Here is a 15,449-nt window from a genome sequence, read left to right as displayed (position 1 = left end):
ACATTCACCTCTCACCAAGCTATGGTGATTTAATGCCACTGGACCCCTGCAGAGCCCAGGAACATCAAAGCCAGACGGGTCTTTGATTCCAGCCGCCATGTTCCAATTGCCTGAGTGTGAGGAAGCAGGCCACGGCTAACACAGGTCACACAACTCCTTGCTCAAACGGAGTAGGGTTGGGTTCCCTTGCCTCAATTTCCACCACTCCGTGTGCCTTTCCTGTCGAATATTCATGCTGACAATTTTCATCTGAGTGATGGTTTGTCTCCATCCCACTCTGCATTATAAGTTCTATGAAGCCAGATGCCATTTCTTTTTCTTGCCTTTGTATCCCCAACACCTAGCATGGTCCCTGTGCATTGAAAGAAGAGTGAATGGATGATTAAAAACTCCTGGGGAATATGAGAATGGGGTCCTCAATCCATAGCAGAAAACGGGCCCAGAGAAGTGAAAAGTTACCCAAGATCATGCCTTGAAGAAGTGACACTGGTTTTTGCAAAAACCTACAGTATAATTGTGTCCTGAAGGGAGGGGTCTTGGGTGCAACTACCTTCCCCATCTCCACCAGTTCCCAAAGCACTTAGAGGACAAAAGGGAGCCAGGCCTTTGATTTCTTACAGCTCCTGCTCTGCCATGGGGCCAAATTATCACAGGGAGAGTATGACACCTCTCAGTCTCAGCTTTGAATTCCAGATTCTTCCAGTTCTACCCCGCATTTCAGTCGCAGGTGCTTCCAGGTGTGTGTGTGTGTGTGTGTGTGTGTGTGCACGCACATGTTTACTCTCATTCTCTGAAGCATTGTTTTCTGCACTTCCAAACCCAGGAGAGAGGGGAGCCTGCTCGTAACTGTGTATACAGTCCCTTTGTGGCCCAACGTACTTCTGAGCATAAAAAGAAAAAAATAAAAAGCCCTACAAGCCAAACAGTGGCACTCGTATGTGGTGTTCTTCCTGTCCTGTGTCTCCTTGAGAGGTTAGAAGAACCACTACATGGTGGTCTTGAGGATTTTGGTTTCTCTGATGCTGCCCCAAAGGAAAGGTGAACAAAAATAAAGAGAGAGAGAGAGAGAGAGAGAGCGAAAGGGAAGGTGGGCAGATTCACATAGTCTGCTGAACAAAATTCCTATCTTCTGGTTCGGAAGGGGGATCCCTAAAGTTCAGGTAACTGTAGGGCCCAGGGTGCAGGATGAGCCATGGAGGGAACTTACCAGAGGTGTGAGGATCACAAAAGAAGCTTGACTGGTTTTCTGGCTTCTACGAGGCTTTTACCTGTAATACCCAAGGGCAGAAGGCGGCACAAAGCTTAAGGGCCCTTCCTCTGGTGACTGAAGACCAGAGCTGAGGTCCGTGGGCCTGTCGTCTCCACTCCTGGACCTTCTCAAGGAGACTTTTCTACGTCTACTTACCCGCGGGCCCCAGAGGTCCTTTGACAGTCCCCCCACGTGAACAAAAGTTTCAAGCAAAGAGTCAGTCTACCTCCCAAAGGTTGTGTGCTGGGGAGGCAGGTGACCTTCCACACACTGGGACCTATGGTGTGGTCGTCTCAAGGCTGCCCTCCTCCCTAGTCTAAGTGGTCCCACTTACCACAGCCGCCATACCCTCTCTGTCACCTCTCATGGGGCATTGGTCACCATGAAGCAGAATCTCCCCCAGCCCATGGCTGGCTGCATTGGCCTCCATGGGTCCAGGCAACAAGAAGAGGGTCACACTCACTCATTTGAAAGCTACTCCTTAGCCCCTTTTATTTTGCTTAATCCCCACCCCCCAGTGACTACTTACCCCTTCTACTCCTTTGGCTTCTCCTTCTTTTGGACAAACGACTGATTATAAAGATGGCCCCCAAGCCTGTGATCAGTATGCAGCTGATGAGAATGGACATCCTGGAAGGAGTCACAGACCGACAGAATTCATGTTACTCGAATTCGGTTCTCTGCCCAGGATCCCCTTTCCTGGGATCTGCTCCATCCCCCGCCCCCACCCAGTTCCAGGAGCTCTGCCACCGTGTCCCTTCAGAGTGCTCCTGTCCCCCAGCCCGAGCCTGATTGGACCCGGGCTGGCGGGCAGACCAAGTGGGTCCGAGCCCCGTCCTCAGAGACTAACAGACTTGGAGCAGGCAGAGCCAAGACTGGCTGGTCTCTTGAGCAGGGGAGACATAAGCTCAGGAACTAGAAACAGCCAAAATGAAACAGAAAAAGGCAGTGCAGAGAGAGAGGTGGCAAGCACACGTGAGAGCAGCAGATCAGAGACTGAGAAAAAGTCCCAAAGATGCTCCGGACCATTTCTGAGGGCGCCATGTCCCGCCCTTCATGTGTGAGACACTGCTCTCTCCTTAGGACAGATCTTTCTCCATGCTGTGTCACCCTTGCCTGCCTCCTGCCACCCCCATAGCCCGTTTGTCCTCACCTGGAGCGATCGGCCTTGCGGACCACTCTGGATGCCTTGCAGCTTCTGGTCTTGTTGCTTGATAGGCCTGTATCAGAGGGTCTTGTGAGGGTCTTGTGAGCCAGTCCCCAGACCTGCCTTGCCTTCTGCATCTCTGCGTCTCTGGCTGTCATTCCCTCAACCCTCAGAGACTGAGTGTTCCGAACAGATGCTGGCCCAAGCTGAGGAACCCTAAGTGTGCCCTGCATGGGGCAGAGGGTGGAGGGAACAAGCAGGGGCTGACATCTAGCCCACACTCTGCTCGCCAGGCCATATACCACCGGTCACTGGGTTCCGTGCACCTGGACGTGGGACCCTCTTTCCAGATTTGCACAAAAGCCCTGTGTGGACCAGAAGTGGCCCATGGTTCGAGAGTCCCAGGCTGAAGCCTATGGGAGGGGACACCAGAGGCACAAGAGGGCCAGTCCAATCCTTAAGGAAGGAGCCAATAGGTGACATCTTTGCCACACTGTGCCCCTGACAGCCACCAAAACCCAATGGGAAAAGCTCTGCCATGGCCACCCACATTGCCTTCTCTGGCAAATCTAGTCGGGGAGGTTGTGGGGGCTTAAACTAATGAGACATTTAGGTGAGACCTCTTTCATCCTGAGCCTAACTCTACAGTAGAAACACACTAGGTGTGAGGATGTCACCCATTGAATAAGATACTTGCTAGACAAAGGAGTAGTTGCTCACGTGTGAGCAAGACCCTCTCTCCAGCACCAGAAGGCTTCCTACTGCTTTCCTTAAGTTCTTGGTTTGTTTGCCTACCGGCATTGTGCTCTGGGCTATGATAGAAAGACCTCCCTCCTAGAAACAGAAAGAACTGAGAAGACACAGAGGGAGAAAAGAGAAAGGCTAGTGCTTTCCTTAAGCTCTTTGTGGAGACAGAGGCTTTCTCATGTAAAAAAAAAGACTTTAAGCAACAGACAGAAGAATTTTGGTGAGCATCTGGAGAACTCAGCCCTGGCCCAAAGGACTTGACTGGCTTGGACAGACCTTCCCCTACAGGCTCCAGTCCAACCTGCACCCACCCAGCGGCCTCCATGTAAATTGTACTCCTGACCCGTTTGGCCATGATCTTCATCCCTGATTCTGAGGGGGCTCATCTGGGCACCTGAGTCATTTTTCATAGCCTTACTCGCCTCTCAAGAAGTGGAACTTCAAGATTCTAGACCTACAAGGCTGGCTATGGGACACAGATGTGTAATAACAACCTCTGAGCATTTCCTGGCCAGCAGCACAAAGCCCTTCCACTTATTAGCTGCCATGAGCCTCTCCCAAATCCCATGAGCCAGATCGCTGTGAGGGAAGGGAGGTTCCAAGAGGCCCCCGGAGCCCACACGCCCTCCTCTTCCCCGAATTCCAAGCTAATCCCCAACCATCAGCAACCACCCGACTTCGGAGGGAAGGAGAGACCAAAGAACCTAGGGGGAGCCTGACTGGGTGCTCCCCGGCCTCAGCGAGTAGTTACCACATATAATCCACATGCACGACTGTGGGTTATCCCTGACTGGACCCTTGACAGGCTCCTTACCTTTCCCAGACCAGAGATCACTGGCCAGGCCTCCCGTGCTGTCAGTCACCACCAGCTCAGTAGAATCCATGTCATCCCTGGCAAAGGCCCGCTGGATGCCGCACCAGTACCAGCCTGCGTCCTCTTTGGTCAGGCAGGACACAGTGATGATGAGCTGGCTTCCCGTGTCCCTCAGGGCCACGCGGTCCGTACTGTTGGGCGTGAAGGCGATGATGGTGCAGTAGTCCCGGAAGTAGCCTCGGCACCAATATTTGGGGTGGTCCTTATAGTGGCCATTGTAGCTGCAGGTGGCAGAAGTTGTGTCCAGTGCAAAGCTCTCCTTGACCTTTTCATCCATGACCATAGCATCTGTGAAAACACACACGGGCAAGTATGCGCCTGTGCGTGCACACGCACACACACGCATCATTGTTCCTTTAAACATGTTGCAGCCTCTGCCATCCCCCAGAAAAATCAGTTAAAGCACAGGAAGCTGATTTTTTTTCTGCCTGTTTTGGGTTAGTGACTATTAGGGGCCAAATAGGGTCCCCCTAAAATTCGTATGTTGAGGTGTTAGCCTCCTGCACCTTAGAATATGACTGTATTTGGGGATTGAGCCTTTTAAGAGGTAATTGAGTTACAGTGGGGTCATTAGAAAGGGCCTAAGGCCACCTGCCTGGTGTCCTTATGAGAAAGGAGCTTAGGATACATACAACAGGCCGAGGGACAGTCATGTGAGACACAACAAGAAGACCAAGGAGAGCGGCCTCAGAAGAAACCAGACCTGCCTGCACCTTGATCTCAGACTTCCAGCCTTCGGAAATGGGAAGAAATAAATCTCTGTCGTTCAAGCCAGCCAATCTGTAGTGCTGGCTCCGGCAGGCCTGACGGCTACTACCACAACCCTAGGCAAGTCTTGTGGCCTGGCCCCAGAGGTCCCCCTCTGCATGGATATAGGCAGCCTCTCACCACTGTCTGGCATGGGGCTTGAAGAACCTGAGGCTCACTGTGAGCACATCCCGTGCCCCTAGCCCCCTACTCAACTGAGGCCCCCTCAAAACCTGAGAAGGTTCGGAGGCTTCTGCTGGCAGCACAGTGCTGAGAGCAGAGGGAGTCAGGTTCTGTTCTTAGGAGCTCAGAACTTTCCATTTCCTCTGTGCAAGGCTTGCAGGGCCAGCACCGTCATCTCAGGATGTTGTGTAGTGAGGAAGTCATACACATCACATCCCCCTTGACCATGGCTGGGGAAGTATCTGAACAAGGAGCAGAGACGGGCAGCAGGGCCCCCCTGTCTCTCAGCCTTCCAGAGGTGGGCTAGGTCCCCACAAGCACTGCCTGGGACCAGCCTGCATGGCAGGTTCACGTCCCCCATATGAATTGATATGATATTTTATTCTCCTATCCACCCCACAAGGTAGGTGGGGTGATGCTCACTCTACAGGCCTGGGTGGGGGCCAAGGAGAGGCACAGCAGCCGTCAAATTCACCAGGTCAGTCCCCAGGGTCTCACCTCTGGGCTCAGGCACAGGCAGACAGCAGAAAGTCCTGGCCTTATCCATCTGCACAAACACTTTTTGGCGAAGGGGAAGGGACAGGGAAGGGGAACTTAACACTGAGAGAATACAGAGCCCACATTTTAGCTGAGGTTTTCAAATTTCTTGCAACCCTCCTTTTAAAATTTTTTTTCCCCTCCCCTCACTACCCTCCTATCAGAGCTAAGAACAAGGATGAATTTGAACAGGATCTCTTTTCTCCTCCTTTTATTTTCCTATCCCATTCCTGCCGGCGTTCGAGCTACTGAGCCGGCACTCCAAGTAGGAGAGGAGAAGGAAAGGCAAGGAAATGCAAGGTGTTTGGGAAGTTTGGAGGCTAGAGATGTTCCTTCCCCTGTCTTACCCGAAAAGACAGTCAAGAAGAGCAGAATGAAGAACCCCATGACTGGAAGGAAGTGAACAGCCTTCAACTGGAATGACAAATCATGCCCAGGGGTCTCAGAAATCCTGGATCTGATTAAGGGAAATCGAGATCTTTGAGCTTCAAGTGGTTTTATCCTGTTTGAAGAGACCAGGCCAAAGGAAACAACCAGTCAATCCAAGCGGTGCTGCAATGTATAGCTATCCAAGTTGTGCACTGCACAAGCATACCTCATCAGAGGGAAGCCATTTGTGGAAATAAACTTACTTATATAATAATATAGGCAATGGAAAAAATTGTGGGCTTCCTGACACCCCCAAAATAGCAGTGGAGATTCCCCTTCTGGATAAATGCACCCTGGTACAACAAAGCCTTGTATCCACTTGGAAGAGCACAAGCACACTCATCAGCATTTACGCACATCCAGGTGTGCAACTATGCCTGTCCTGCCAATGGACCAGGTGAGAGTGCTAAGTCCCCTGACTCCCAGGTGAATACTGAAGCCTCCCTCATGGAATGCGGTTGGGGGTGAAGTGTGAAGCTGTTAGGAACAGATGCATCTGGCATCTGGAGCATGGAGCCATGTACACGTGGGTGTTTGGGTGTCGGCAGCCACAGCTGCTGCGTCCAGACCTCTTGAGAGCCTCCCAGGGCAGAGCTCGGACAAATCAAGGAGATCTGTCTCTGCAACGAGAGAAGCTTCTCTTGGTTCCTGCTGGGGCTCAAGGCCTGACCACTGATTGTGAAAGTCTGAATTACAGAACCACCCTTCCAGTGAATTTAGGCTGAACACTACTTATCACCCCCCACCCCAGAGATAGCCCTCCATGTCAAAGGCCGAGCATGGATGCGTGTCCAGGTAGTTCAGCAATGCATGTGGTCCAGCGGCAGGCCTGTCTCCCGTGCCTGTTTTACCTGCATCTCGTTGACACCTCATCAAACCTCTGAGTTCAACAAATAAACTGCAAGGTGGGGAAAAGGGGCAGGCAGAGGAGAAGGGAGGAAGGAGGAATCTGCCGATTACAAGGGGCTTAGGAAAAAGAACAACAAATTGCAGTATATGGAAAATATTTGAATCCTCACCAAAGGTCTAGACAGTGGCTAGTTGATGATATTAAGAGATTGTTGTTAAGTTCTTTTCAGATGTGATAATGACATTATCAAAAGCCAGTTTCTGAGGGGTGCCTGGGTAGCTCAGTCAGCTGAGTGTCCGACTCTTGGTTCCAGCTCAGGTCATGATCTCAGAGTTTTGAGGTCAAGCCCCGCATTGGGCTCCACCCTCAGTGCAGAGTCTGCTTGAGATTCTTTCCCCCTCCCTCTCCCCACCCCCTACTCGCTCTCTCTCAAACAAATAAACAAATAAAATCTTTTTTAGAAGGCTGGTGGAACTATGAGTTTCTTTAAAAAATAAATAAATAAAATAAATAAATAAAAAATAACCAACCTCGAAGATGGCTCCTGGCACTCATGCTATTATTCACTCCCCTCCTAATCTGAATCAGGGCTGGCCTGTGTGATCCAAGAAAATCAATAAAAACTGGGGTGTCTGGGTGGCTCAGTCAGTCGGGCACCTGGTTCTTAATTTTGGCTTGAGTCATGGTCTCAGGGTGCTGGGATTGAGCCCTGTGTCGGGCTCCATGTTCTGTGCAAAGTCTACACGTTCCTCTCCCTCCCCTCTCTTGCTTTCTTTCTCTCAAATAAATAAGTAAACAAATAAAATCTTTAAAAAAAAAGAAGAAAAGAAAAGAAAAATCAAGGGTGCCTGAGTGGCTCAGTGAGTTAAGCCTCTGCCTTCAGCTCAGGTCATGATCTCAGGGTCCTGGGATCGAGCCCCGCCCCAGGCTCCCTGCTCAGCGGGGAGCCTGCTTCCCCCTTTCCCTCTGCCTGCCTCTCTGCCTACTTGTGATCTCTCTCTCTGTCAAATAAATAAATAAATAAAATCTTTTTAAAAATTAAAAAAAATCAATAAAAACACATAGCAACTGCTCATTCATACAGGTATTGTGGTTGTATTTTTTTAAAGATTATTTATTTATTTATTTGACACATAGAGAGATTGCAAGTAGGCAGGCAGAGAGAGAAGGGGAAGCAGGGGTCCCGCTGAGCAGAGAGCCCAATGCAGGGCTCAATCCCAGGACCCTGAGATCATGACCTGAGCCGAAGGCAGAGGCTTTAACCCACTAAGCCACCCAGGCATCCCTGTGGTTGTATTTTTAAAAATCACTTTTTATCTCTGAGAAAGCCACATCCAAATGGACGCTGGGAAAGGCTTGGAGATAGCACCATGAAACCGAAAAAGGTAGCAACCGAAGGAGAAATGGATTGGGCACCGATATCAGTAAAGTACCCAAGACATGAAAAGGTAACATTGTAAAGCAAATGAGAGGCCCAGAGTTCTGGAGAACGAGTCATGTGCTCACTAACATTCTGAGTATTCCTTGGTGCTCTTTGTTCTATTGCTGCTTCATCAGGGTAGAATTAAGTTTCACTCCTTAGAGGTATAACTTAAGATGATGAGTGGGTAATAAGAATAAGCCAAGTGATCATTTAAAAAATACTTTTCATAAATAAAAGCTGAAATGTTTGCAGATGAAATAATTTGATATCGAAAATGTCAAGATAATCAGGGTGCGGCGGGTGGGGAGGGACCTAAATGGAACAACACAGGCTGTAAGTTGATCACTACCGAAGCAGGATAATAGATATCTGAGGGGTCATTATTCTGGCCTCTTCACTTTTGTGTGCCTGAACTTTTCCATCATAAATAGGAAAAAAAACAAACCAAACAACACTCAGGTATGACAAGGTTCAGTCCTAGGAACTCGCCTGGGTTCACACAGCTAGTACAACAGGTTGACCTGATGCTAAGTCTTCCACAATAGTAATGACCCGGCAAAAGAGCAGAGACGTCAGACTTCACGAGGGGACGGGACATACACTGTGTCATCTGAGCAGTCGGGGCCAGGGGCAGCTGTCTTCCCATTCGCACCATACCCAGCACGGCCTCTAAGCGCAGAGTGTCTCTAGAAAATGTACATCTGGTTGTAAAAAACTGAATGGACCCATGGACAATGGCCCGACCATCTATAAAAATAGAGCTCTGCACAGAACTTCTGGCCCAGGAAACCAACATCTTATCTACAGTAACTGGCCGGGGCCGCCAGCCTGCCAGAAGTCAGATTTGTAGGAAATCAGACCATAAACTCCAGCAAAAGTCCAGAACACCAAATGGTAATCCCTGTGACAATCAACCCCAAGTGGCTAGTAATAATGGACAGCTTGCCAAATTTTTGTCCTGCTTCTACCTTGGGACCAACCAGAGAAAACCGGATATGCTCTCCTAACCCATCCCACAGGCTGCCCCACTTCCACGAGCCCGCCCACAGCTTCCCCAGCCACCAGCCTCCAGCCAGAGCCCAGCGGAGCCTCCCTGTGACCCCCAGAAAGCTGCCCCCACTCCGCTGCCTGCCTTCGAGTCCCTGCCAAAATGCGAGTGGCCGCCACAGGCTCTCTTTCCATCGCAAGCTTGGCCGTAGCCTTTGCTCTTTCTCACTTGGTCTTCATTTACCCACAGTAGACTTGATAAAAAAAAAAAAATTAAGTCTATAAGCTCAACATCTGCTTTTGTTCCAGTGAACTCATACAGAGGAAGAGGAAGCAAACTTCAGTTTCGTCTGGGTATAATCTTTTTCCCTTCTTCCTGGAGCACAAAAATCCGGCAGCCACTCTCAGCTGCCCAGCGGAAGGGAGCTAGCCAGGAGATGGGCTCCGGGAGGCTGCAGGGATGCTAATCTCTGAGCCTGAAACTCCGGAGTGGAGCTCGGCCACTTCTACCGGAGCTCCTCACCGGGGAGTCTTTGTTCATCCTTCCTGAGCCCACTCCAAAAGGCGTTCTCACATCAAGGCTTTCTTCTGGGCTGGTGGAACCTCTTAGCTCAGGATGTTCTCATTTGACCAAAACAAAATTAAAAAAAAAAAAAAAAACTCCCTGCAAACCCCCAGTGGGTTTGCTAAGCAGTGGCCTTCAGAAAGAAAGAGAGAGAGAAGGGGGAGGGTGAGGACAAAAGGAGAAGAGAGGGGAGAACGGGTTTTTTTTCTGAGACTCAGAGACTACGGCTGATCTTATCACACGGAATGACAGGACAGACCGCTGTTTGGTTTTGAGGGAAGTGGTCCCTTTAATGACGGTTTCCCTAAAGAGCAGGTGCTAAGTGTTGCTATAGCAACCAGCAGAGATTGCTTGTAAACTATGAAGTACTTCTGTTTGGGATGAAAAAACGTAACAGCACTTCCCTCAAGGATCCAACTGGGCAAAGATGCCTTCTGGGCTGAAGCACGCACCAGGGTCACCAGAAGCCCCACAGTAAACCCAGGGTATCATGTGAAAGGGGCATTTTAACTAAGCATAAAAATGAATTCGGGGTGGGGGAAAGCCTTAAATCAAACAACAGGATGCCATTAAGGAAAAAATGTGTTTTGGGGTCCACGCTTGGATTTTTAGAGAACAAAGGTCCCCAAATGTTGAAGGGGAGACTGATGAGATGAAGGTGGCCTCCCACACTTCCAGGGACAGTGGAGACCGGTCCTGGTCATTCACCTTTACGATACAATTGTGAGCCGTGCAGGGAAGTGGGCAGGTCAGCAAGTAACTCAGTTTGGCATTAGTAGGAAAGTAGACATAAGTCTTCAAACTTCCCAGATAGTGTTCATTCTTCCTGGGGTGACGGGGCGGGGGGTCGGGAGAAGTGAAGAACTTCACTGAAATGAAATGTAATGTTAACTAGATAAATATGATTATCGGGCTCTGGCCTAAGAGTGCCGTCAGGATAAACTTTCAGAAGTGGCTAAGAATTAATTTAAAAAAAATCTGAAGTACATTTATCCTCTTTGAAGTGGTTTAATTGAAATCCCCATCTTGTTGCTCTCATTAGGCTCAAACATTTATTGTTTGGGGAGAGTCCACAGCTGCAAATTTGGATGTAAATTATGTAAACTATGAAGTGCTTCTGATGTCCCCTTGAATCTTCGGAGCCACCTGCAGTGCTGAAAGTGTGTGACTGGGACTCTGTCCCCGCCTGGTGTCTGGATTAATGAGACATCCGTGACAGTAACTAAAGCAACCTCCCCCCCAAGATCCAGGAGTCCTTGAGCACACAAATTATTGTTGGATCCATGCATCTGGTAATTGTCCATTAGGTGAACTTGAGAGTTTGGTCTTTGGAGAAGTGACAAGTCCTTCTTCGTGCCTGAGAATAGGTGGTGAGGAGTTTGGGCTCTCCCGAAAGGTAGGGCTCAGTTTAAATCTTGGCTTTACACTTTACTTGTTAACTGTGTGGCTATAAACAAGTTACTTAACCTCTCTGTGCCTCCATTTTCCTTCTGCAAAATGGACAGGACAATAATGGTGGCACCGACCTCAGAGATGGTCAGGATCAGAAGAGCTCCTGTCCGGAAAGTGCTTAGCACATAGAAAGCCACTCCACAAATAGTAGCTATCCCGTGTCTCTTTTCTGCCTCTTTTGATCCCTCTCTAACAATAGACTAACGACTCATGAAGTTGGCAAATGCTCCTATCAGCCCAGGAAGAAGGAGCAGGGTGTTCTAGGGCAGGGGGTGAGGGGCCCAGAGTTCAAACAGGTGAACATGGCGTGGTTCCCAGTGGCAAGCAGTTTGAGTGCCAAGAGCAGCCAGCTGGGTCTGCAAACCCCAAATGACCTTGACCCTCAGCAAAGAGTTACACGACAGTTAGCGGTCATCTTTTATTTACTCAAATACAATTACAGGTAAACTCAGCAGTTTCAGTGCCCCTTTGTGACACTCTGACCCTGCCATGTCTTCAGCCTCTGCTGGTGTGGTTTCTCTGCCTGGTGCCACAAAGAGTGGAACTGAGTTACCACCACACCCATGTCCAGTGGGACCAGGAACTTTCATCACTAAGTCAACAAGGCATCCTTCAGATTCCATAACGTCTCCTGTTTGGGGAGAAGGAACCACAGGTAGTAGTAACCATGGAACATTCTCCTCAAGTCAGGCATCCAGAACATTGAATTAGAGAAGAAAGACAGGAAAACAATTGGATTATAGGAAGGGATGTTAGGGGAGGTACAACTGGAGGCAGTCCGTCAAATGCTTCCCACCTCAGTAGAAGGAATTAAGGACATGAAAGGCCGTGGCTCAGGCGGACAGGTCCTCAAGTGCTTACTGACGCCGAATCCGAAGGTCAATGGAAAGAAGAGTCATCTTTCCCGGAGAACTACTCAGAAGTCTGATCAGTGCTTGGGTCCAAGGAATCCGAGGACTGGCAGATCATACAGGTTTTGAGGATCAAAAGATAGGTCTCCTTGAACTTCTTTATTTTATAAGCATAGACAATAGGGTTCATCATGGAGTTAGCATGGGAGAGCAGAATGCCCAAGTACAGAAAGATTTGCGGCACCTCACCATGAAAGTAGGTGATACAGTTGATAATGGACAAAGGCAGCCAGGACAAAGCAAACAGGAAGAGAACCAGAAACAAAGACTTGGCCGTCTTGAACTCCCGTCCGTAAAATGCACCTGTCTCTTTGGAGCTCGAAAAGTTCTGATTGAGTTTATTCCGGATGACATAGAATATGTCAAGGTAGATGGCACACATGACAATCAGGGGGATTAAAATCCAAGTGAAGAAGCTGAAGTAGACCATGTAGTCCATCCTCATGACAGAACGGAACTGGCAGGAAAGGAAGGTGACATTTCGGTCATACTCTGAGGTCAGTTTCATGTTCCAGCCAAACATGGGCGTCAGTCCCACCAGGAAAGACACCAGCCAGCAAAGGCCCAGGGCCAACCATATTCTTCTTTGAGTGGTGACCCTCCTGTATCTGTTTGAATGGAAGAGAATGGGTGAGTTCCCAGTAGGAATTGCTAACGGAAGGAGCGGGGTGATGAGGGTGGAGAAAGCTGGCGTTCCAGCCAACTTCTCTGGGGGACTTTTTAAAGGAAATATTTGTTGAATGGATTAGACATATGTTGCCACACTCACAGCACCCTTCCAGCCTGAGAATTCTTCAGTTCGTGGAAGGTAAGAGTTTTCTAAGTCTCTTGGGATCACCTACCCAAGATGCTCTCAGAGCACGTTTCCAGCCATGTGCTGTCTTGTTTTTGTTGGGCTGCTGGGCTGCAGGCCATGAGTTCGACTCTGCCTTTCCCACGCTGCCCTCCACCTGTGCCTGCCCCTGCTTCTGTATTTGCTCCGGCACCCCACTTATTGCTCGATATATGGGGGTCTGTGGAGGTGCGGACTTGAGGCTGAAGTGTTTCCAGGACCTCAAATGACTCCTCCAAAAAGAGGCACCATTCCTCTTCCCGCCAACCTTCCTGGCAACATCCCTCACAGACTACAAGGAGGAAACTGGTTTTGTTACGTACTGACAGAGTACTCAGACTTTATCTCAGTCACATCTCACAACAAACTGAAGCTAGTTTTACGACAATCCCCATGTCCTTGCTGGTGACTGGCTGAGGATAACAGTAGTGATAGCTACCATGGAGTGAGCACAGACTGGGTGCAGCCATTTTTCTAAAAGCCGTATACGTGTGAACTGTGGGATTTTATGAGGAAGGGGCAATTATTGTCCTCAAGGGGCAATTATTATTATAGGTGAAAAAAAGAAACAGGCAGGTGACCTGGACAAGCTTAAAGCGGCAGAGGTAAATGGAAATGAGGTTAAGTCCGAGTTTAGAGTATCTTAACTGCTGTGGAAAGACGAGGAACCAAATCCACAAAAGTCACTTGCCCCAGCTCAGACCTCAAGATCTGGGCTTTGAGCCCGGGCTTTTTAGTATCAAAAGCTTGTCTGTAGCTTCCTCTCCACATCTCTTCCCCAAGACGAGAGAGGCGGCTTACAAGCCAACTGCTGTTCAGGACACCTGGGGACTGAGATGTCTCCATTTGGCGGTCTGTTCTGTTCACATCATCCCAGGAACGGTTGCTACTACTTTCGGCAATGGAGAACTTTTCTTGGTCCCCTCCTCAACTTGGAAGAGGAAGCAAAGTTAAAATAACTTTAAAATAACCTACATCTGCAAAGAGCAGAACCATCTTTAAGTCTCCTGTTCTTCTGTTTGCTCCTTATTTTAGCTAGTAAGTTTCTATCATTTCTAAAACTCAAGAACATTTTTTTTTTTACTAATTAAAGATGCATCAAGCTAGAGAGACTAAGAAAAAAAAAAAAAGATGCATCATGCTTTCCTCATCTTTAGCTGTTCTCCAGTCCCAGCTCACACACCAAATGGTGCAAAGAAGCTTAGTGCCCTCTTTCAAGCTCAGAGGCCAGACTGGATTTGCTTTCACTGAAGCAGCCCCATGTCCCAGCCCCTCACTGCCCCACGCTGCCCCCTCCTACCTGACTGTGAGCTTGACCCGCAGGTATCGGTCCACAGCAATGGCTAGCAGGGACATGATGGAAGCGTGCGTGAAGATCAGCAGCAGGCAGGTCATGAAAAGGCAGTTATAAAAGTGGATGGTGATGCCCAGGCTGATGACAATAGCCAAAGGCATGACCAGCACCCCAACGGCGATGTCAGCCAGGGCCAGGGAGACAATGAAATAGAAGGTGGTCGTCTGCAGGCTGGGGTTCAGCTTGACCACCCAGATGACCAGCACGTTGCCCACGATGGCACAGAGCCCGATGAGAATCTCCACGGTTATGTAGGTGACGTTGGCCATCAACAGGGCAGTGCTGTTGACAGCCATCTTGGCCTCCCCAAGGCGACTCCCAAGCAACAGGCTTGTGGGCGGGATCCGTGTGGCCCCGTGCGCCTAGCTCTTGCCGGGCATCTTGCTAGAGGTCCAGGGGCAGCTGCGACAGTCTGAACATCACGACTCACCCATTCCTTCTCTTCTCTGGTGGGACACTCCCTGGGAGACCCCTGCTTTTCTTAGAGAGGGCCCATCCAGGGGCAATCACTTTCTGCCCCTTTGTGGGCCACACATCCCTGGGCTATCGGAAGCGTGGAGGACAGTTCGATGTGGGTTGAATCTGAAAGTGCCGCTTCTCTTAGTTCCCCAGACAGACACGCTCAAGGCCTCTGCCTCCTGCCCCCAGAGGGCCACTCGAGCTCCATCGAGATAAGCAACACTCTTCAGGGCTGTTTCAGGAAGTGAGATGGCCAAGAGGAAGCACAGACCAGGAACGCTCAGCAAGAAGATGGAAAGAGCAGACCAAGGGGTGTGAGCGGCGTGGAGAAGGCTCAGAATTCATTCACTCGGGGACCCGATGGGAGTGTAGCTCTGCAGGGCAGGGCAGTAGAAGTACAAGCTCGAATATTCTGGCTTTCTGCTAGTGTAGCAGAAAGATCCCGTGACAAGAAGGCAACCAGAAGCCACAGCAAGAAATAGATTTTGGTGGCAGTCTTAGCCAGAATTTATGGTTTCTTCGTGCATTCTACAGATTGAATGATTGTGTTCCCCCCTCACACACACACTCCAAATTTACAGGTTGAGATCTGAGCCTCAAAGTGATGGTATTAGGAGATGGGGTCTTTGGAAGATGCCTGGGTCATGAGGATGGAGCCGTCATGCATGAGATTAGTGTCTCATAAGAGACACCCCACAGAGCT

At 49.5% G+C, this 15,449-nt stretch overlaps 2 protein-coding genes across 2 annotated transcripts; both read right to left on the bottom strand.

Moving 5' to 3' along the window:
- Positions 1-1,770: 1,770 nt before the first annotated feature.
- TMIGD3 (transmembrane and immunoglobulin domain containing 3) lies at positions 1,771-4,366 on the bottom strand (the record flags this gene model as incomplete). Its single annotated transcript, XM_080801665.1, has 3 exons — positions 1,771-1,879; positions 2,403-2,469; positions 3,958-4,366. 3 exons carry the CDS (start codon positions 4,364-4,366, stop codon positions 1,771-1,773), a joined length of 585 nt encoding a protein of 194 aa, XP_080657791.1.
- Positions 4,367-11,602: 7,236 nt separating this feature from the next.
- ADORA3 (adenosine A3 receptor) lies at positions 11,603-14,583 on the bottom strand (the record flags this gene model as incomplete). Its single annotated transcript, XM_080801611.1, has 2 exons — positions 11,603-12,709; positions 14,234-14,583. 2 exons carry the CDS (start codon positions 14,581-14,583, stop codon positions 12,103-12,105), a joined length of 957 nt encoding a protein of 318 aa, XP_080657737.1. The 3' UTR covers positions 11,603-12,102.
- Between the last annotated feature and the right edge of the window lie 866 nt (positions 14,584-15,449).

This window comes from Martes martes, assembly GCF_963455335.1.
Source record: "Martes martes genome assembly, chromosome: 4".
In the NCBI taxonomy this organism is placed as follows: domain Eukaryota; kingdom Metazoa; phylum Chordata; class Mammalia; order Carnivora; family Mustelidae; genus Martes; species Martes martes.
This window is presented reverse-complemented; position numbering and strand designations above follow the sequence as displayed.